Raw genomic sequence first — 24,263 nt, 5'->3', positions numbered from 1 at the left:
CTGAATACTGTAAAACAATATAGGGTTATTGTTAATGTCTTTTTAGGTAACAGTGGGTTAATGGTCATCTAGAAGATTATCCTTAATTCTAAGAATTGTATGTTGACTTTTTAGAGGTGAAGTGATATCTAAAACATTCACTGAAAAACACAGCAAAATGATATATGTAAAATACATTCAATATGCAATAAGAATGATATATGGTATTTGTGCATCTGTATATATACATGTTCATACATAGAGAGAGAAATATTAGATATTGAATTTAGGTGGAGGGCAAAAAAACATCATTGTAACACTGCTGTACCTTTTACGTAAGTTTGGAAACTTTCAAAAACTTGAGGAAAACTTTTCCAAGTCAACGTATGTCTTTGGCTACCAAATTATTAGTTTTTAATTTATTTCAATTGTAGGGAATGTGGATTGTATGTTATCTGTATTACAGAATTTATTGTAAGAAAAGTTTCTGCAAACTACTTTTTAATTTTTCAACAGCTAAATTCTCAATATTCAATAAAGGCACAGGGTTTCTTCTTATTAACCTTCAAGGGTTGAGCTTTGAATAAAAAAGGGACTTGTTTAATATAGTCTATGGGATTTTGTCCAGAATGAATTATCTGAAAAAAATATGCTTATAGAGTCCTCCTTCCACATGAATTTATATACAGTAATACTAGTGATTATCATTTAAAAACCACAATACTTAGTAAACAAACACTATGTGCCAAATGCCTTTCTAAGCATTTATATTTTTATGTTAAATAACTTAATCTTTACCATAACATCATTAGGTGGTGGAATAGTGATAATGGTAAAGGATGTGCCATGGCTAAAAGGCTTTCTGACTCTCACTACATCAAGAGTTTCTCACCACTATGAAATCTTTGATGTTGGGTAAGTTGATAGCAATGAGTAAAGGCCTTTCCACAGTCCTTACATTTGTGTGGTTTCACACCAGTATGAATTCTCTGATGCTGAGTCAGACGATCACTACGATTAAAGGCCTTACCACATTCTTTACACTCATAGGGTTTTTCACCAGTATGAATTCTCTTATGTTGAGAAAGACCTGAGATAGAACGAAAGGCCTTTTTACATTCTTTACATACATATGGTTTCAAACCAGTATGAACTGTCTGATGATAAATCAGTTGAGAATTAAGTCTAAAGGTTTTTCCACATTCCTTACATTCGTATGGTTTCTCCCCTGCATGAATTGACTGATGTGTTTTAAGGTCTCCAACACGACTGAAGGCTTTCCCACATTGTTTACATTCATGTGGTTTCAAATTAGTATGAATTATCTGATGTTGAATAAGGTATGAATGAAGCTTAAATGTCTTCCCACATTCTTTGCATTCATGTGGCTTCTCACCAGTATGAATTCTTTGATGTTGTGTAAGTTGAGAGCCTCTACAGAAGGCCTTCCCGCATTCCTTACAATCATAGAGCTTCTCACTACTATGAATTCTCTTATGTTTAAGAAGGCTTGAGCCCCTACTAAAGGCCTTTCCACAGTCCTTACATTCATGAGGCTTCTCGCCAGTATGACTTCTCTGATGTTCAATAAGTAGATAGCTGCGAACAAAGGCCTTTCCGCATTGTTTACATTTATATGGTTTCTCACCAGAATGAATTTTCTTATGTTGATAAAGACTTGAGCGATGACCAAAAGCCTTCCCACATTCCTTGCATATATAGGGTTTCACACCATGATGCATTTTCTGATGTAGGCACATATGTCGGTACAATCTAAAAGTTTCCCCACATTCATTACATTCATAGGGTTTCAAACCAATATGAATTTTCTGATGTTCAGTAACGTGAGAATAACGTCTAAAAGACTTCCCACATTGCTTACATTCATAAGGTTTTACACCAGTATGAATTATCTGATGTTGAATAAGCTGTGAATAAAACCTAAAGGCCTTCTCACATCCATTACATCCATAGGGTTTCAAATCAGTGTGCATTTTTTTATGTCTAATAAAATGCTGGAGAACTATAAAGGCCTTTCCACATTCTTTACATTCATATGGTCTCACACCCTTATGGTCTCTCAAATGTTCAGTAAAGTGTGATTTTTTTCTAAAGCCCCTCCTACATTCCTTACATTCATAGGATTTCTCTCTAGAGTGAATTCTCTGATGTAGAGGAAGAGATATATGTTTTATAAATGTCATTTGACTAAAACATCCCATGTTGGGTCCCTGTTCTCTCCCAAATTCAATTCTGCACTGTGGGTCATTTCTGAAAATAAACCTCATTAGGTTGAAGGTTTTACTTCTTTTCATTGTCTCCCGATGGTATGAATTTACTTCATAACTGCTTTTTTCTGAAGATAACTTGTTGGTCTCAGTTGTAAAATCAAAGTCTGAAAGAAAATGAGAAAATAAATGCTATTTTCCTGTACTGGGGGTGAGGAGGGGCCTTCTAGAGTAAAAATAGGGATAAATTGAGAAGTATACTCACTGGAAGTAAAAGGGTTATAAAATCCTAAAATCGTGTCATTAAATTTTTAAGAGGCAAGAAGGCCTCAGGAAATTGTAAAAGTTCATACGAGAATTTTAAGGTTTGTGAGAAGACAAAGAGAAAAAGTCAGTAGTTCTCACATTTAGTGTGGGTCAAAATTACAGAGAGAGCTTTTTATATATAGTGCCTTTTAGAGATCCACTGAGACTGAATCAGATTCTGTAGGAGTAGGTTCTGGTTATCTACACTTCTAACATTATCTATCAGAGGCTCTATGTAATTTTTTCGGTGGGTTGTCTTTATCTTAGCATGAAACCTAAATACACAATCATGAATAAGAGGGATGTCTTATTTACACAAATTCATTTCAAGCCCTTGGCATCTTCGTTCCCCATATACTATCCCAACGCATCTCTTCAGCTACTAAGATGTCCCATGACCTTTCCCATTCCCTGGGGCTCCACCTTTCAGAAATCCTCTCACCTCACCCCTTTAAATTACTATCTTCAGGTGTTGCAGGTTAGAAATCACTTCTTCAGAAAGGCTGCCTCCGCTAACTCTAAGTAAATTCATATCCTTTATCCTGTACTCCAACACCTAACTTTTTGTCTTCAAAATACTTTTCTCTATTACATACTTATTTTCTCATTTGTTTTACTACTTAGTTTCTTACTGTAAAACTCAAAAATTCTTGCAACTATTACTGCAAAACAAGTCCTTACTTGTAGAATAAAGTACTGAATTTTAAAAAATAACTTGGATGAAAATAAAGGTAAATAAGGATGAAAATCAAGGTCACTGGGGAAGACAGCCAAGCAAAATAACCATTTAGTTTCTGAAAATGATGCAACAGTTATCAACTATCTCTCGCTGATCCTAATCTCTCATGCCTTATTATAGTAAAGCATGCTTTCCTCTATCATTTACCTTACAGGTGAGAAAAATGTACATCCAAACTAGCTTAGTCAAAAATATAAATGGAAAGAGGTGATACCTGATCGTTCTCCACCTGCTTATCCCCTTAAATTGACGTACATTGTTCCATCCTTCCTGTGCCGAGTCATGATTGTTTTTCTGCTTTATCTCAATCAAGATAATCAGATGGTGTATTAGCTTCGTCAGTAGAACTTTAACATTGTTTATCCATCCTACTGATGCTAACTGTGTTTTGTTTCTCTAATGACTTTCCCAAATCCTCCCTTCCATTCCTTTATAGGCAAGGCAAATTGTCCTTGAATTTCACAGAAATGCATTTCAGGAATTGCAACAGTTAATATTATTTTTAAATGCTTATGAACATCTGAGAAATTAAACTTGAGGATGTCGGGGAAAAATAAAGTAACTAAATACCATGGGAACAGACCCTGGGAAACCAAATGCCTGGGACTCTGCAACAAAGACTACGTTGAATGTAGGCTAAAAATGGGCTGTCTGGATGGTGGAGCAGCCTGAAAGACTCTCATGTGCTAAATGGGTCGAGTATGAGGTGAAGACAAGTGGGATTCTTCTATGAATGAAGTACGATATGTTCACAAAGTTGAAGTAAAGCAAACAATATTCTCTGAATCAATGAAAAATGAGTAGCAATCTCAAAAAGCCAAAGCCCTTTCTCTGGATAAATAAAAACCAACAACTACTGTTAGAGAATGATAACATACAAACTGAAACCACAGAACATCTTGAAAAGAATGATAGTAAAGATACAACACATCAGAATCTATGGCCTTCAACTGTATTGCTGCAAACACATGGACCAAAAGGCGTACATCTAATGAAAAATTAAAGAATTAAAATGAATAAATTAAATATGAAATCCAAAATTAGGAAAAGACAAAAATTAGAAAAAGAATGATAAAATATATTGAAGGAAAGCAGAAAAGGAAAATCAACAAAAACAAATTTTAAATAAAAGTGTACAATTAACACATACGAACAAACCACTAGCCTACCTATTCAAGGAACAAAAGATAGGAGGACAATCCAAACGCAATGACAACGGGCAGTCAGTCATCAATAAAGAAATAGAGAATGTTTAAGAAATCCTTAAAGACAACTATGCAAATACATTTGAGATGTACATGATGACGTTTTTTTCTGAAAATATTATTTATAAAAACTGACCCCAGTGAGATTTACTGACTTGGTCCTAACAAATAGAATATGAAAAGGAAACAAAAATAATAACTTTTCAGTGAAGAAAACTGACAGACACCACTTTATACAAGTTTTTAAGGTTAACAGCACACTGATAAATCATATCGATATCATGTACTCCCGTTATACAATGAGAAGGGTACTTCTCTGGTATTCTTCCCCCAAATCCATAATCTCAGTTTGATCATAAGAAAACAAACAGCCCAAAATGTGGAGGCACTCTACTAAATACCTGACCAAACTGTATCTTCAAAAGTATCAAGGTCAAGAAAGAGAAGGAAAAACTGAGAAACTGTCACATTTGGAGGAAACTAAGGACACGTGATGACTAAAAGTAATGTGGTATCCTGGATTGGATCCTGAAACAGAAAAAAAGACATTAGTGCAAAAACTGGTGAAATCTACATAAAATATTTAGTTTATAGTAATTGTAAAATGTTAATTTGGTAGTTTTCACAAATGTACCATGGTTATGTAAGATGTTCTCATCATTATGGGAATGGTATACTAGAACTCTTTGTACCACATTTATAACTCTTCTGTGAATCTAAAATTATTTCAAAATAAAACGTAAGACAATAACAGAAATAGACCCCAGAAGAGATGGAAAATCTAAACAAACCAATTTCCATAGAAGAAATAATTTTAAAAATGTGTATTTATGCCCACAAAAAGGTGATTACAATTAGCTTCCCTGTTGGCCAGGTTTCAGTCTCTGTAAACTATTTCCCACTAATGTGAACTAGGGTGCCTTGGAGAAATAGCTAATTCCTGGTCCAGGGCAGGGAAGATATAAGGTGAGTCTAAAACCTCTTGTATTAAAGTGCAAAGAAGCTCTCAAAGACAGAGTGAATAATTTGTGATTTTGGTCATGTAACATTAAGAGGGATCAAATTTACCCTCCTACCTTAAATAACTAGAAAACCCACCAAAACAGATGAAACAATATCTTTCAAATATTGGAAAACAGCACCAGACAGAAATCTCCTGAGAGAAGGGAAACAAATGAAGTGTGCCCCACAAGTACCACATCTGACTGCCTAAAGAGAATTTCCAGAACAAAGCACAAGGAGGGGAAACTAAAACAGTGCAGCTATATCCCTGAGTTGAGAAGACAGAGTAGAGAATGAAGGGAAAGAAAGAGATGCAGAATTTGCAAGCTGGAGTACTAGAAAGGAGGAAGAGAGATCTCTAGAGATCTGCAGAGGAATCTCCTTGAAGCTGGATGAGTATGAATCTGGACATCTGTGAGGAAACAAATAACAAAGAATGTACTACCAGATAGAAGTAGGCAGAACATCCCCTGGAAGTCAGAAAGGGCCTGGGAAGTTCCTGTTTCCACCAACCAGAATGGAAAGACCCCATAACACATGAGGCCTCAAACAGAGTCCACAGAAGGATATGGCCTCAGTGGGGTGGGGGTGAGGGTGGGGCAAGTTATCCCTAGACTGAAAGCTGTTCTGGACCCACCCTAACAAAACTTAAAAGCAAACCACAAAAGGATCAACAGATTCCAAATTACATAACTGTGTCCCAGACCAAAGCCCAAAAATGTGTAAAAGAATATTAGAAATCCAGCATCCCAACACAGTCAACTTCACAATGTCTGGCATCTAATAAAAAATGATCAGGCATGCAAATAGCAGGAAAATGTGACCCTTACTAGGAGAAAAATGAATCAAAAGAAACAGACCAAGGAATGATGCAGATAATATAATTAGTAGGCAAGGATACTGGAAAAAGCTATTGTAAGTATATCCCATGTTTTAAAAAGATGGCTACTCTTCTCATCTTTTAATGTTCTTTTTTTTTTTTGTTTCAAGTTTTTATTTAAATGCTAGCTAGTCAACATACAGTGAAATATTACAGGAACAGAAAGTGATGCATCAGTTACCTACAACACCCAGTGCTTATCACAGCCAGTGCCCTCCTTAATACCCATCACCCATTGAGCCCATCCCCCACCTCCCTCCTCCCCTCAACCCTGTTTGTTCTCTGTCGTTAAGAGTCTATTTTATGGTTTGTCCCTCTCTCCATAGTTTATTCTTTGTTAGACTCAACATGCAAAAGCATTTATGGGGAATATTTTCCCAAAATTCTTACATGTTCAAACTGTTGCACCTATACTTTAATGACAGATGATTTAGGCCTGAATCTTCTAATTTTGGGGGAGACTCTTGATGACTGATTCAGTTCCTTTAGTGCTTATGAGACTTTTCAGGTTTTTTTCTTGAGTGGAAATTTTTGTAGATTAAATTTTTGTAATCATTTATTTCATTTGATTTTTCGTTTCTTTTTGGCAGGATGATTTTCAAAATACTGTATTTCACGGCTTCAAGGTTTGTAATGAGGTGGCTTTTTTCCTTACACAGATTTTTTTTTCTGGATTCATGTTGAGAGAGAAGCAAATTGATTTGACTTGCTCTTTTGTGTTTGGCTTTCATTTCATTACTTTCTACTTTCTTTTACTATTTCCTTTCTTCTACTTTCTTTAAGTCTGTCATGCTCTTCTTTTCCTGGCATGCCAAGCGGATGATTCACTTATTAATTCTCAACAATTCTTCTGGAATCAAAAAAATCCATTCAGAGGGGCACTTGGGTGACTCAGTCGGTTGAACGTCTGACTCTCGATTTTGGTTCAGGTCATGATCTCACAGCCGTGAGATTGAACCCTGCATCAGGCTCTATGATTGGGATTCTCTCTCTCTGCTCCTCCCCTGCTCCCTCTCTCTCTCATATAAATAAACATTAAAAAGAATTTTTTTTTTTAAAGATCGTTTGGGAGAAGCAGCTTAAAATCGAAACAGATAAGCAATAAGAGCCATGAAGAAGTGATGATTTGGTCCTGAGGATCCACTACTCTTCCCCTGTAGAAACTCATTGATTCCGAGTGCAGCTAGCAGTAAAGTGATAAAAAAGAGGTAGCTGACCATTACCCAAACTGAAAACTAGCACTGACCCAGCTCATTCCCTGATTGTATTATAGTGATCAGCCTGCCATCCTATCAATTAATAGAGGAAAATGTAAATACTCTGGTGGAAGATCCCATCATATGGAAACTGTTCAGTTCTTGTGAACACGATGTCCAGCATACAATCACAATTCCAGGTGACTTAAAGAGGAATTACCAGATGACGAATAATGAGAGAAAAAAAGAAAGAGAATCATACCCAAGGATAGTACAAAAAATGAAGGCCTTCAAGAATTCCATAATAACTTTGATTAAAATGTTTAAGAAAACAGATGAGAAAACAGTAATGAAAAGAAAGTAAATAAAAGGATGAAGAATTTCAACAGATAATTAGATGCCATAAAAGACCACCAAATTGAATTTCTAGAACTGAAAAAGACCACATCTGATATGAAAAATCCATCTTTAAGAGCAGACTCATCATAGCAGAATATGGGATAAATGAGCTGAAATACACGTCAACAGAAAATAATAGAAAGGGAAATGAATACATGATACAACTGTGCGATACACTCAAAATATCTAACATCACCATAACTGGCATCCCAGGAGAAATAACGGTCAAGCATTTTCCAAAAACTGAACAAAGCCTTTCACTTCTCAGTAGAATCTATAAAAGCACTGCAAACCAACTTTTCTCCTGCTGTAAATGCAAAAATAATACGAAGCAGATAATACTCTTGATTCATTCTACACTGTAGAAATTACCATGGTTCTTTTGTAGCAAAGAGAAAACCAGGACCCTATGTTATCTGTTCTCCATGTAGGTGGACCAGCAACTAAAGTGGAATATTTGTAGATATTCTGGACATACACCTAATATGAAATTTGTTTCCTTTGCATTGGTTATGCAGGAAAAAGTCCAATAATTCAAACCTTTATTGATTTAGAAAAAGAAGGAATTGTAGGATGGGGCGGAGGGAGGTAAATGAAAGACAGAAAAGATTCAGCTGCTGAAGAGAGATGCCCATTTCCACCTAATAAAGGTCAAACTAGGCCTTGGAGAATATGAATATGGAGACATTTATCTGGTTTCTCGCTATAGAACATAAAATACACAGTGGAGAAAGCAGCTATTTCAGACAGCAGATTCTACATCACTTCAGGCAGATGTCCTTACCCAGTGAGACCAAGTTAGTATAATTCTCCAACATCACATCTCTGTACAAATCCCTCTGATCAGAATTTAGGCATTCCCACTCCTCCTGAGAAAAGTCTATGGCAACATCACTGAATGTCAATGGCACCTGAAATGACAAACCCACGTATTATTTGTAACAGTAAAGAAAAATGTTCAAGATGGAATGACTGAATTGCAGTAAGGGGGCAATACAGAAAAACAAGTAAGCTGAGTTACAAGGTCATGACACGATCAGACGAAGATAAATAAATTAGCTTCTGAAGTAGAGTGCCAACACAGTCTTGAAGAATCCTGTTGGAGTGCAACAAATTTCTTTAAAAATAGAGGAAAACTTTAAATGTACAAAAATGAATTAAGTAACCAAGACTTTCCCAATTAAACGAAACAGTATATATAAGCACATTACCTACTATGTACCTAAATCAGACACTATTAGTAAATGCACGTTCTGACATTTTTTCTCCTCGGTGTATATGTAAGGAGCATTGTTCACTTTCTTCCCCAAAATGAATTAAAAAATCTATCCCAGCAAAAATGGAGTAACAGGGATTGGATTTACCTTCCCATGTGAAATAACCAAAAACATGGACAAAATGTATGAGACAATAGTTTTCAAAACAGAAAATATTAGGTAGTGATCCTTGAGAGATAAGTAACAAATGAAGTGAACTCTATGATTGCCCTAGCTTACTGCTAGGAGACAGTATTCTACATAATTATTAGAATGGCTAAAATTTAATAGACTGTGGTAGGTGTTGCCAGGGATGTGGAAAGAAATGGAACTCTCAAATACTGATGGTGGGAATGTAAAATGGTACAATCACTTTGAAAAACGGCTTACTTCTTTTAAAAAAATTGTTTTAATGTTTACTTATTTTTGAGAGAGAGACAGCGCAAGTGGGGGAGGGACATAGAGAGAGGGAGACACAGAATCTGAAGCAGTCAGCACAGAGCCTGATGCGGGGCTCGAACTCATGGACTGCGAGATCATGACCTGAGTCGAAGTCAGACACTTAACTGACTGAGCCACCCAGGTGTCCCAGTTTATTTCTTAAAAAGTTAAACATCCACGTTACCCAGTCATTCCACTCCTGGTGTTCACCCAAGATAAATGAAAGCATATGTCCACACAAAGATTTTGGCATGAAGCATTTTGGCATAGCAGCTTTACTTGTAGTAGTCAAAAAGTGGAAAGAACTTAGGGGCACCTGTGTGGCTCAGTCGGTTAAGCCTCCGACTTCAGCTCAGGTCACGATCTCACGGTTTGTGGGTTCAGGCCCCGCATCGGGCTCTGGGCTGACAGCTCAGAGCCTGGAGACTGCTTTGGATTCTGTGTCTCCCACTCTCTCTGCTCCTCCCCTGCTCACGCTCTGTCTCTCTCTCTCAAAAGTAAAATAAAATAAAATAAAAATTTGTTTTTAAGTGGAAAGAACTCAAATATCCATCAACAGAAGAATGGATGGAAAATTTTGGTATATCCTGAGACGAGAATACTAATCAGTAATTAAATGGAATATACTACTGGAATGGAATATATACTGGAATAAGATATGCAACAATATGGATGAATCTCAACATAAATATGCTGAATGAAATAAGCTAATGAAAGAGCACATGATGTAGGATTACATTTATACAAAATTCTAGAAAAATGCAAACTAACCTATAGTGACAGAAAGGAAGACAGCAGTTGCCTGGACACAAAGCGCAAGGTTGGGAGCAGGTAAGGAGGGGGCGATTATAAAGGGACATGAGAAAAATTTTTATTATCTTGATAATGGTAAGAGTTTCACAGGTATATACATAGGTCAAAACTCATTAAATTCCACACTTTAGATATGAGCAATTTATTGTAAATCAAATTTCAATAAAGCTACTCTAAAGAGACAAAATACACTCAATTATATGTCAGTTATACTTCAAAAAGCTGATAAAGTTTCTATCTTCGGAAATAGTTTCTATAAAATTAAGTAATTTTATCAAGATGTAATATATGTCAGGTTGTGTATCATAAGCATCTCCTTTATTTTCACAAGTTAAAGTTTTCATTTAGTCCCTCTTAAAGACATCAGATACAATTTTTCTTAAAGTCTTAAGGTGTTATTAATGTTATTAAAATAATATTAAATGTAAAGTATTATGCTATTATGATATTTAGAGTGGACCCAAATCCTAAGCTCTTCCCCACTGTTCAGTATCATCTAGGACATGTAGTTCTAGATGATCTTCCTTTCTACAATCCCTTACTGAATTCCTGTTCCTGAGTTAGAACACACTAATATAGGATGATCAGACCAACACTGATTGACTCAAGACCAGCTATTTATCTTCCAATACAAAATGGACCTTACTACCTTATTCAGTTCTCAGTGATTCCTTAGCCAGGGCCCTGATGTCTGTCTGTCTGTCTGTCTGTCTGTCTGTCTCTCGGCACCAATACCATTTCTACCCAAACTGAAAAGCTTTTCAAAGCTGAGGTTTCATCTCACACCTGACCCTGAGAACATTCATCACCCAATTCTCCCTTACCTCCCTGGAAAACTATGGAGAAAGTGTACCCTCCTGTGATCAAATAGGACCATCACTTCTATCTCATGAAACCACAAACCTGATAAGGGAAGCTCAAATACTTCCTTCCAGGTACTTTACTCTTTCACTCCTTTAACAATGCTCTCGAGAGAAGACTGAACGCATAGAAGATAAATGAATTATTTGATGAATAACTGAAAATCAGTTCTAAAAAAACAAGGAGCAAATGAGGAGGAACATCATCCTTCTCTGTAAGGGGAGAAACCATGAAATAGGGTCAGAGATACAACCTTCCTAGATAGGGGGCTTGGGGATAAAGAATGAAAGTTTTATATGAGCTAAAAATCACAGTATTTCGGGATAGAGACACCTACCTGGGCCATGGTTTTCAAACCACCTGTCTTCCTCAGGTTTCCTCTATTAGGGAAGCTGAGTTCAGAGAAGCCAGAGCTGAGAGAGGAAAAAGAGGCCTTGAGACCTTGTGTATCTCGGAACTCCAAAAATTATTTAAGGTAGGAGAAACCTTTCTTTTTTCTTCTTTATTTCTGCTTCCCACTGTTCTCTCCCACTCTCCACCCTCCCAAACACATTAACGCACATCAGGGGATATGAGAAGTCCAGAGAAACCCAAGCCCTTCCCCATACCTACAGATACAAGCCACACAAGAGTGGATACAGAACAGGGGCACTCTTGCACCAAAGCTCGATCCAGGCACCCACGGTGCCTTATTTTTCATTCTTACCAAGCCAACTGAACCCTGCCTGGGTTGTTCAGTGATACCGAATAGATCCTCCCCCATCCAGGCCTATGTTCCAGGGTAAAGACCAAGTCATACAACACAAACTGCAACAACCTTTATCCTTCATGGACCTGGACATAAAATCTTTTGCACCAAAGACAGAAAACAGTAGAGACAAACCTGGAAACCTTGACCACCGTAAAACTGCCTGCCCATGTGAAGTCTTTCCCCTAAGCCAAAACTTTGACTTCTAAGATCCTCTGGGTTAACCAACCTGGATTTCCCTATCAGGATCTACTTTGCTGGCACGAGTCCTTGCCTGTGCCCGCAGCTCCCAACCCACCCAGTACCCACAAGAGAGGAGTGAATTCCTGCTTACTGAAACCACACAGCAACATACAGATGTTTGCAACCTTACGTGATAGGTAGTGTATACACATTAACATTTAATTAAAGACTTTTCCCTATATCACGAACAATAAGTAGAAGTGATATGTTTTGAATTTAATTTCTATAATTATAGGGCCAACTTTTTCCCCCAACTATTGCCTTTGAGACCCAGATTTTTTGTTCCCTTGTGTGAAACCTAAGAATAGGTAATTAAAACTTCACCTATCAAAAGACTTACTAAAGAGATGTTTTTTAAGCAATAAGGTACTAACATTTACAGGTATTCAATTGTTGGATTTCAAAGGTTGATGATGTACCACATACAGTAAGGTTGTGGGGAAAAGAACATTTTTTTTTTTAATTAGAGAGAGAGAGAGCGAGAGAGAGAGAGAGAACGTGCAAGCACAGGAGAGGAGCAGAGGAAGAGAGAGAGAATCCCAAGCAGGGATTCTCTGTTCAGTGAGGAGCCTGATATAGCACTCAATCCCATGACAGTGGGATCATAACCTGAGCCGAAATCAAGAGTCAGATGCTCAATAGCCACCCAGGTGCCCCAAGAACATTCTTATGGTGTCCTGTGGACTTCTGAAAACATAGTGCAGTTGAGACATGTAAGTAGAATTTTCCATAAGAATTTAGCCATGAAAGACCATTTCTGAGTTTCCATCCAAAGGAAATAACTGTAAAATTTGCCTAGAGATGTATAAAGGAATATTATAGATACTAGTTAAAATTAAAAGAAAAAACTGGAGAGAAATCTAAAAGTACTAAATCTAAAGGTACTTAGATAGATGGTCAATTAAATAAATTATAGTGCGTTCATGCAATGGAAAGTGAAGCAGACTTTGAAAATGACTGTACAGACCATTGGTTCTCAACAGGGGAACATTTAGCAATGTCTGAAGACATATTTGGTTGTCAAAATATGGAAAGGGCTGCTATTGTTTCTAGTGAGTAGAGAACCAGAGGTGCTGTGAAACATCCTGTAATGTACAGGAAAGCCCCCTCCTCCCCACAACAAAGAATTATCTAGCTGAAAATATCAACAGCATTAAGACTGAGAAACCCTTGGGGCACCTGGATGGCTTAGTCGGTTAAGTGTCTGACTTAGGCTCAGGTCATGATCTTGTGGTCCGTGAGTTCAAGCCCTGCATCGGGCTCTGTGCTGACAGCTCAGAGCCTGGAGCCTGTTTTAGATTCTGTGTCTCCCTCTCTCTCTGCCCCTCCCCTGCTCATGCTCTGTCCCCCTCTGTCTCAAAAATAAATAAACAGTAAAAAAAAAATTTTTAATGAGAAACCCTTAAGTAAACTCATTAAAGGAAGATAACCTAATCCAGAATCTGTATATTATCCACAATGCCAGCATACAATAAAAATTATTAAACATGCAAAGAAACAGGAGAAGGCTACTGATAATCAACAGAAAAAAATCTCAGTATAAACAGATCCAGAGATTATCTACATAGTGAAGCTAATAGACAAGGACTTAAAAACATATTAAGATGCTCAAAAAAATAAAGAAAAATATGGGCAAAATGGGATGCAAAATGGGTTCAACTGGTAGATCACATGACTACTGATATCAGGGTTGTGAATTCAAGCTCCATGTTGAGTGTAGAGCTTACTTAAAAAAAGTGGGGGAGGGGGGTTCACCTGGCTGGCTCAGTCAGACTGCAAAATGAAGCATATCAATAGAGATTTAGAATCTTAAGAGATTCACACGAACATTTTATAAGAATAGAATACTGAAAATTAAGAATGTATTGAATTGTCAATGTAAAGTCAAATTAACAATAATCTTACGCAGAGAGAAAAAAGGAAAGAACAGAGCAGAACGTAAGAGAAATACAAGAGATAGTCAAGACATGAGATTGAACACCTAAAAAACTAAGACAGGAAATTTACTTGAAGAAGCAATGGACAAAAACATCACAAATCTCGTGAAATGCTTTGATGTATGAATCAAAAAACTCATCAAACCTAACCAGATAAAATGCGCAAATCCATACCTAGGCACAGCATGGCCAAACAACTGAAAAACAAAGTTTAAAAACATATCTTAATAGTATGTTGTTACAGGATATCAGTTATAAGAACACAACAAGAGAAAGAGTTCATTTCTCAACAGAAATTATACTAGCCTAAGAATGGAATCAGATCTTTAAAGTGTTGAAAGAAAAATATGACAACTGTGAATTTTATACCCGAAGAAAATACTGTTCAGAAATGAAAGTGAGGGGCGCCTAGGTGGATCAGTCAATTAAGCATCTAACTCTTGATTCTGGCTCAGATCATGATCTCATGGTTCGTGGGATGGAGCCCTGCATGGGGCTCTGCGCTCACAGCGTGGAGCCTGCTTGGGATTTTTCTCTCTCCCTCTCTTCTGCCCCTTCCCCCTTGCTTGTTCTCTCTCTCTCAAAATAAATAGATAAACAGTTAAAAAAGAAATGAAAGTGAAAGAAAGAACTTTTCTAACAAAAGCTTGCAGAATTTCTTATTAACAGACCCACAATACAAGAAATACTAAAGGACAGCAATCGGGCTAAAGGCAAGTAATCCCGGATGGAAGTGGGGATGTACAAAAAGTTAGGACAGTATATATATGAATAATATGACTAAACAGATGGACCGTTTTAAAGCAACAAAAATAATAACACTTGTGGGGCTTGTGATGAAGAAGAAATGACAGTAACACCATAAATGGAGTTAAACTTAAAATGGTCTCACATTATTTGGTATGTAGTAAAAGCCCTAATCTAAAGGAGACTATGTTAAAGATGCAGTCAAAAATAGCTCAGTTAAAGAATTATAGAATTATACAAAGAATTAAAGAATTATACAAAGATGTACAACCAGAAAAACCTAACAGAGAGATAAAATGAAATAATAAAAAATACTTGATTAATTGAAAATAAGACAGGAAATGAGAATGAATAGGACAAACAAAATATATCCCAAGATTACAGACTTAAATCAAACTCTGTCAGTAATTACAGTGAAATATAAATGTACTAAACATTGCATTTAAAAGCTAAGATTGTCAGATTAGATTGAAAAGAACAACAGGATCAATTATGCTGCTTATAAGAGATACATTTGAAACATAAAGACACAGACATATTAAAGATAAAAGAGTGGAAAAATGTATTAGACATTAATTAGAAGAATGCTGATGTTAGTATATTAATAACAGATACAATGGGCTTCAATGCAAGCAGCATTATAAGTGACATGTTGTACAATTCAACAAGAACAAAATGGGAGTCTTACATTTCTTATGTACCTAATAACACAGCTTTAAAATATATAAAGCGAGGGGCGCCTGGGTGGCTCAGTCGGTAAGTGTTCAACTCTTCGTTTCAGCTCAGGTCATGATCTCACGGTTTGTGAGTTCGAGCCCCACATTGGGCTCTGTGCTGACAGTGCAGAGCCTGCCTGTGGTTCTCTCTCTCCCTCTCTCTCTGCCCCTCCCTTGCTCGCTCACTCTCTCAAAATAAATAAATAAACTTAAAAGATTAAAATAAATAAAATATGTATAGGAAAGCCAACAGAATTAAAGGATAGTTTAAGATTTTAATACCCTTTCAAAAGTTTGAGATTTTAATACCCTCCATTGGTAACCAATGACAGGAAGAGAAAAAAAATAAACAAGGCCGTAAAACTTTGAACAGGAGTAATCAAATTGACCTAATTGAACATTGTACTCCCAAACTATAGACTATATACACATTCTTTTCAAATGCTCACAGTGTATTTATCAGAATATTCTGGGCCATAAAACAAGCATCTATAAATTTCAAATGATTAATATCAAAAAAGAATGCATATATTCTGAAGCCTCTGGAATTAACTTAGAACTTAAAAACAGGTATTTCTCAAATGTTTCCAAATATAAAAAGTTCACTTCTAAATAAATACAGGTCAAAAAACAAATCATAATGGAAACCAGACCTGAATGACCCTGAGAGTATGATATAACACAACTTGTCAGATGCAACCAAACCAATACTTACAAAGATATTTTTTACCTTAAAAATATTTTTTTAATGTTTATTTATTTTTTTTTTTTTAAATTTTTTTTTCAACGTTTTTTATTTATTTTTGGGACAGAGAGAGACAGAGCATGAATGGGGGAGGGGCAGAGAGAGAGGGAGACACAGAATCGGAAACAGGCTCCAGGCTCCGAGCCATCAGCCCAGAGCCTGACGCGGGGCTCGAACTCACGGACCGTGAGATCGTGACCTGGCTGAAGTCGGACGCTTAACCGACTGCGCCACCCAGGCGCCCCAATGTTTATTTATTTTTAAGAGAGAGAGAGAGAGAGAGAGAGAGAGACAGAGCGTGAATGGGGGAGGGGCAGGGAGAGGGAGACACAGAATCCAAAGCAGGCTCCAGGCTCTGGGTTGTCAGCATAGAGCCTGATGCGAGGTTTCGAACCCACGAACCATGAGATCGTGACCTAAGTGAGCTGAGGTCAGACATTTAACTGACTGAGCCACCCAGACGCCCAACATTTTTTACCTATAGTTTTTTTTTTTAATAAATGCTGCAGATAAATGCCACTCATTGTTTAATCTCCATCATAGTTGTTAGATGTACTACAGATATGTTGACAAAGCAAGTAAATTAGTAGTGAAATTACGATGGAAACCCTGTGTCAAATTATGTCAATGCTAATAAATCTGGAATTTATTTTCTCCCAGTGGACAGAGTGAGCATTTGTAATAATTGTCCACTTAGCTTATTCCTTCTTTACACTCTTTGACCCCCTTCAGCTAAACATAAATGTATGTATTATCAAAGTATAAAGGTTAAAAATCAATGATCTACCTTTGGAAGCTAGAAAAAGAAAAGCAAATTTAGAAACCAGTGACATAAAAAACCCACATATACAATAGAGAAAAATGAATAAAGCCAAAAACTATTTCATTGAAGAGATAATATTGATAAGCCTCTAGCTATACTGGTCTAGAATATAAATGCCAATATCAGGAATATGAAAGGAGGTATCACTACATATATTATAGACATTAAATTGATGACAGAATTTCATGAACAACTTTATGCCAATAAACTTGAAAATGTAGATGACATTTTAAAATTCCTTGAAATAAATTTAACTGAACTGATATAGGAAATGGAAATTCTGAATATTGTTGTATTTACTAAAGAAAGAAAATCTTTGGGGCACCTGGCTGGCTCAGTCAGTCAAGCGTCCGACTTTGGCTCAGGTCATGATCTCACTGGGTTCATGAGTTTGAGCCCCGTGTTGGGCTCTGTACTGACAGCTCAGACCCTGGAGCCTGCTTCGGATTCTGTGTCTCCCTCTCTCTCTGTCCCTCCCCAGAGAGAGTATCTCTCTCTCTCTCTCTCTCTCTCAGAAATAAACAAACATTAAAAAAAAAAAAGAAATAAAACCTTTATTAAGGAACTTCCCATAAAATGTCAGGCCCAGAGGCTTCAGTGGCAAATTCTCCCAAACACTGAAGGAATTAAAAATACTAGTAAAACTCAGTATCTTCTAGAAAACAGAAAAAAAATGGACCATATCATGAGGCATAACTGTAGTATCAAAACCTGACAGGGATATTAATCACAAGAAATGAAAATTACAGCATATCTCTCTCATGAACATAGATGGAAGCATATTAAACCAAATATTAGGAAGCATAGTAAACCAAATAGTACCAGTGATAATAGATGATGATAAGGATTTAATGTAGAAATACAAAGGTCACTTAATTTTCAAAAAATCAATGCAACCTTCCAAACTTAAAAAATAAAGGAGGAAGCCATTCATACATTTTGTCAGATGGAGAATCTTTGATAATATTCAACCACAGTTCACGATAAAAAGTCTCGGCAAACTAGAAAAAGAAGGGAACTTCTTTAATTTGATAAAGGGAATCTACAGAATAAAACTACAGCTACCATTACAGGAGAGGTGAAATATGGGTCGCTGGCCTTCTGAGTTCAGAAACAAGGTAAGGTTGTCCATTCTTACCAGTTCCATTAAATTTTATACTATAAGACCTATCCAGTACCGTAAAGAAAAAAAAAAGTGAAATGAAAGGTAAGATTGGGAAAAAAAAGTAAAGCCATCTTTATTTGCAGATAACATGATTTTGAACACTGAAAAAAAAATTCAGTTCTACAAACTGTTAGGATAAATGAATTCATTAGCAAGATCGTTGAATAAAAGGTCAAAGTATAAAACAATTAATTGTATTAAAGCAAAGTTACTGGAAAATGAAATTTCAAAATCCCAACAGTTTATGAAAAACACTAAAAAATACAACACTTTGGAAAAACCTAACAAAAGAGGTACAAGACTTTTAGACTGAAAACAACAAAACATTGAGACATTAACAATTAAACAAATGGACACATATTCTATGTTCAAGAATTGCAAGACTCAATTTTAACTTTTAATTCTCTCTAAATTGATCTAATGATTCAATGCAACTCCAACAATATCAGCAGGATATTTTTTTAAAGAAAATTAACAGCCAATTTGACAAGTTATATTAAAAAAAAAAAAGACAGAAAATGAACAAACTTGTTCTACATTTATATGGAAATGCAAAGAACCCAGAATAGTCCAGGCAATTCTGAAGAACAAAGTTGTCAAAACCACATTACTAGATATCAAGACATGACAGAAAGCTACTGTAATTAAAACAGTGATAGTGACACAGGATTGACAAACAGACCAATAGAACAGATTCCAGACAGAGACTTGCACATATATAGTCACATTTTTCAAAAAAGTCTGATTGCAATATAAGTCAGAAAGGATAGTCTTTTTCAACAAATGGTGCCTGAGCAATTGAGTGTCTGTGTGCAAAAAAATGATTTTGACCCTGATTCTACTACATAGAGATATAAATTCAAGATGGATCATACGCCTAAGTTTGAAAACTGAAACAATAGCCCTTCTGGAAGAATAGGAAAATATCTTCAAGATTATGGATGTGCAAAATTTCCCCCGTTTTTAGTTTAATTTCTATTTTTACTTATTTTAGACTTAGCGAAAAGTTCCAATAGTACAGAGTGTTCTTTTTACCCCTCACCCCAATGTTAACGTCTTACATAGGACAGTAATCAAAACCGGGAGACTAACAGTGGGACAATACTAGAAATGGCACATCTTATTCAAATATCACCAGTTTTTCACACTATTGTCCTTTTCTTTTCCAGGATCCTATACGTGATCCCACATTGCATTTAGCTACTATTTGTCCTTAGTCTCTTCAAATCTCCATGGTCTCCTCACGGTAATAGTTTTCAACTGCTGCCATAACAAACCACCACAAGTTTAGCTTACAACAACACATATTTGTCATCTCACAATTTCTGTGGACCCAGAGTTTGCACACAGTTTAGCAGGATGCTCTCCTTAGGCTGATCTCATAAATTGCAAACAAGGTGTTGGCTGGGCTGTGTTCTCATTCAGAGGTTCACCTGGGGAAGAACCCACTTCAGAGTTCATTCGGATTGTTGGCCGAATTCATTTCTTTGCAGCTATACGACTGAGGGCCCCAGCTTTTTGCTGGCTGTCACCTGGTGGACACCCTCAGGTCCTAGAGGCCACCTGCAGTTTCTGGCAATATGGGCTTCTCCCGCATGGCCGCTTACTACATCAAGCCCTCAAGGAGAGTCTAGCTCTAGTCTGCTATAACGGAGTCTTCCACGACACAATATAACCACAACAGTGACATACCATGACTTTGACCATAATGTAACTTTATCACAGGAGTGACATCCCCTCACATTTGCCATTTTCTCTTGGTTGAAAGCAAGTCAGACGCTCAGCTTGTACTCCCGGGGTGGGGATTATGCAATGGCACAGACACCAGCAGGCAGGAATCGAGCGGTCACCATGGAGTCTGTCTACCGCACTTATCTTCATGACCTTGCCATCTTGGGGGGGATACCAGTCATTTTGTCAAATGTCCCCCCACTTGGTTTTTCTAATATTTTCATGATTGGAGTGAGGTCACGTATTTTTGGCAGTACCACAATGATGTTGTGTCCTTCTCTTCGCACCATGAGAAAGGGCCCATGATGCCAATGCCTTATTACTGGTGAGGTTAACCTTGAACACTTGATTAGACTGCTTTCTGCTGGGCTTCCCCACTGTAAAGTTACTATCTTTCCCTTTGTAGTCAATAGGCAGCGTGGGGAATATTTTGACACTACAAATCCTTTCTCTCCTCAAATTTTCACCCACTAGTTTCAGCATCTATCAGTTGATTGTGTCTGAAACAACTATTTCTCTGGTGTTTGCCTAATTGCCATTTTCTATCTCCCTCTTCCCTTCTACACTCAACACCTGGAATTCTACCATAAGGAAGAGCTGTCCCTTCTTTCCCAGGAAAAGATGTTTTAAACAGAACAAAGATGTTGGGGCGCCTGGGTGGCTCAGTCGGTTAAGCGTCCGACTTCGGCTCAGGTCACGATCTCGCGGTCCGTGAGTTCCAGCCCCGCGTCGGGCTCTGTGCTGACTGCTCAGAGCCTGGAGCCTGTTTCAGATTCTGTGTCTCCCTCTCTCTCTCTGACCCTCCCCCGTTCATGCTCTGGCTCTGTCTCAAAAATAAGTAAATGTTAAAAAAAAAAAAAATTAAAAAAAAAAAAAAAAAACAGAACAAAGATGCAATAACCGTAAAGAAAAAGACTGGTTAAAATTAAGAACTTCTCTTCGTTATAAGATATCATTAATAAAGTGAGTAAGAAGCTCTAGGCTAATGAAAGATATTCTTTCTTTTTCTGTCTCTGTACACACACACACACACACACAGGCATGCATATGCTTACATACACACACAAAGGACTTGTATTCAATATGTATATAATTCCTACAAATCAACAGGAAAATGGCAAAAAAACAGACCAAAAAATGGACAAAAGATTTGAATACTTAATAAGAGTATATCAAAATGGACAGTATCATATGAAAAGATATTACATAACCACTTATCAGAAAATGCTAATTAAAATCACAATGAGATACTACTGTGCATCTATCAGAATGGACTAAAATGAAAACGATTAACAATATCAAGTGATGGCCAGTTTGAAAAGTAACTATACTTTGCAGTGGAGAGTAAATGAAGTCAATCACTTCCGCCCATAAGCACATACCCAGGAAAACCAAGAACAGATGTCCACGTGAAGCCTTGTACAAGAGTGTTCATAGAAGGTTTACTCCTAACAGTCAAATGCGGAGAACGACCCATTGTCACAAGAAAGAATAAACAAAGTGTGGTATGGTGACACAAGGGAGTTGGCATAATGTGATCATATTGTGACAGGGCTGCTAGAGACAGAATGGTGTCTCTTCCTGTGAACTCCTAAAGCAGATCACCTGAATTTCTCCTAGTGGCCTCTCACATAGTCTATCTTATTCCTACTTTGATTTCATTTCCTTACTGGATGACAAGTAATTTGAGGATAGCAACTATATCTTTTTGTCATTGTATTCCAACGAGTACAAGCATATGGATATATTGCAAATATCTGGTATCTGACTCAAATTTCAAAACTAGAAATTTATCCTTAGGGAATGACTGTAAAAGGACATAAAGATCTATGCATAATGATGTTCACTATAGACTAATCTAGTTGGTGATCAAAAATTAGAAACATAATAGCTAACGGTAGGCAACAGATTAAATTATGGGAGAAGGGCTGGGGGGTCCCGAGAAGGATGATTCACCTGCATGACCTCACACACAATTCACAGATAATGTCACTGGTAGGCAGGACATTTCAGAAGAAGGAAAAGAAAGGGTCTCATAACTTTACAATTAAAGTGCATTTTATGAATAATGAGGCTATACAAACTCACCTGAACTTTAACTTTTACATGTGTAACAAAAATTCTTTTTGTTCTCAGTATCTTTTTTTTTTTTTTTTTAAGAGACTGGCAGCCCTGGGAAAAGAGAAAGCAATCATGAGACATCAGGATTTTCTTGGATAGCACAGTAACTTCTAACACCAGTCCCCCCCACACAACCAGACTGGGAGTAGAAAGGCCACTAGAGCAGTGTTGACCTTCCCGGTATGAGAGAGGCCAGGATCACTGACGTCTCGGGTGGAATCTATCTCCAATTCACAGCATGTTCCTGGGGCCGGAGTTCTGGAAACGCTGTGGTTAGGAAACATGTAGGTGACCTCTAGGAGCTTCCAGGGGGGGATCCTACTCCTACTCCTGGGGCCTCATCAGGTCTTCCCAAAAGCCTGCCTTGGGGCCACATCGAGCTTCCAAAAAAAAAAAAAAAAAAAAAAATCTCATCTCAAGATCAAGTCTGTGTGATCTTGCTATAATTCTCCATTCTTCCATTCTAAGGCCCCGAATCTGGCTTCCCTCTTTTATCTGCGGCCGTCCCCAAGTGGCTGTGAGGACACAGGGCGGAGGATCCGCGGAGCCTAGAGCCGCGCGTTCCAATGACAACCCACACGGCCACACAACCGTCGGTCACCCATAAGCCATGAAGTTAAATAGGCACAAATCAAGTATCTGTCACTGGCATACAAACGCAGACGACGTCACGGAGACACGCTGTCACAACACACACACACACGCACGCACGCATGCATCTCGGGGGCACACAAATCTCTGCTGCTCGCGCAGACACAGGCCTGAGACTCCTGGCTCTACACGCCCTGTCATCTCCCGGATTGTTCTCTTCCAGAGTGCCTCTCATCCCCTCCGCGGGTTGCGTCCCGCTCTGGTCAGACTGCGGAAGCCTCCGCTGATTTTTATCTTTGGATAGGTCTTACTCACCACGTAGGGACCACAGCTGCTTGGACACCGGAAAAGGACTCAGGGGTCGAGGGGGAATGCGAGCCCGGTGGCTTCTGGGAAATGCAGTCCAGCGGGAGCAGCCCAGGCAGCAGGGAGCGGGCGGTGCCGGCGCCTGTGCTCAGAGTGCGCAGGCGCAGGCGTGCGCCTGCGCGCGGCGGAAGAGAAGGGGACCCGTGGAGGGCGGTGATCTCAGGTGGTCCCGCGTGGGTGGAGAAGGCGAGTGGGATGCAAGTCCAGGCTGTAGGACGCGGAGCAAGGGCATGCGGACTCCGGGGCCTCGACCCTGCAGGCGGGAAGTGGAGGTAGCAGGCTCCTGGGTACCGTAGTTCCCTAGGTGCGAGCTCTGTGAGGGGGCCTGGACTTTCGTCCTTCGCGCCCCAAGGGTGGCACCTGCGCCTGCAGTAGAGCCAGGACCACCGCGGGTGTTAAGTATGCGTTTGTTTTAAAGAAACGATGCCTCGGTGTATGTAGGTGTGTTTGGGTTTTCATTCTCCGTGACACTGGGGAACCCACTGTGCGTCTGTACCGTGTGTGTGTGTGTGTGTGTGTGTGTGTGCGCGCGCGCGCGCGCGCGGTGCTTGTGTTTCTGTGTGTGTTTCAGACCTTGTTACTTTGGATGCGAAAGTGGTTTGTTTTTCAGATTTTAAGGCTGTATAAAATTTATTAAGCCCTGTTCTTCCTTACGCCTACATCTCCGTCCCAAAATTCCTCGTGCCCAGTAAGTTGTCTTTCTATTAACGTCGACTCTGACTGACTTCTGTCCAAGAAGTGTCCTAGCAGGGCCAACTCATCCATGAGGCAAGGTGGCAAAATGCCTAGGGCCCACAATACTTTTGGAGGCCCACAAAAAAAAAAAAAAATTCTTTTAAAATCAGAATTAAAAATGAACGTTTAGGTCAAAGCGGCCCTATTTCTTTCCATTTTTAAATACAATACTAAATACTTAAGTATGCATCTCCTATAGGGTATAGCTCCTATAGTGGCTGTACCTGTCCGTTGTGAGTTGGGTTCTCTCAGACTCACTAAGTCCTAACATTGTAGATGAAAATGGTACA

At 38.1% G+C, this 24,263-nt stretch overlaps 1 protein-coding gene across 3 annotated transcripts; it reads right to left on the bottom strand.

The window, feature by feature from the left end:
- Positions 1 to 269: 269 nt before the first annotated feature.
- ZNF404 (zinc finger protein 404) lies at positions 270 to 23,763 on the bottom strand. Of its 3 annotated transcripts, XM_060651350.3 has the most exons (5): positions 23,188 to 23,763; positions 22,249 to 22,332; positions 11,643 to 11,718; positions 8,719 to 8,845; positions 270 to 2,374 (listed from the first exon to the last, which is right to left on the bottom strand). In XM_060651350.3, exons 3-5 carry the CDS (start codon positions 11,649 to 11,651, stop codon positions 852 to 854), a joined length of 1,659 nt encoding a protein of 552 aa, XP_060507333.1. In that variant the 5' UTR covers positions 11,652 to 11,718; positions 22,249 to 22,332; positions 23,188 to 23,763; the 3' UTR covers positions 270 to 851. The 3 variants fall into 3 exon arrangements, with proteins under 3 accessions (XP_060507333.1, XP_060507335.1, XP_081647628.1); XM_060651352.3 differs by lacking the exon at positions 11,643 to 11,718; XM_081791502.1 differs by lacking the exons at positions 11,643 to 11,718; positions 22,249 to 22,332; positions 23,188 to 23,763 and having other exon boundaries at positions 270 to 4,985; positions 8,719 to 8,831.
- Between the last annotated feature and the right edge of the window lie 500 nt (positions 23,764 to 24,263).

Source organism: Panthera onca, chromosome E2 (assembly GCF_046562875.1).
Source record: "Panthera onca isolate mPanOnc1 chromosome E2, mPanOnc1 haplotype 2, whole genome shotgun sequence".
NCBI lineage: Eukaryota > Metazoa > Chordata > Mammalia > Carnivora > Felidae > Panthera > Panthera onca.
This window is presented reverse-complemented; position numbering and strand designations above follow the sequence as displayed.

Excerpts from the sequence above, each read along its gene's own strand:
- ZNF404 (XM_060651350.3), bottom strand. Across the intron at positions 2,375-8,718 it reads TACTAACTTGGTCTCACTGG|ACTTTGATTTTACAACTGAG; the intron begins GTAAGGACATCT and ends ATTTTCTTTCAG.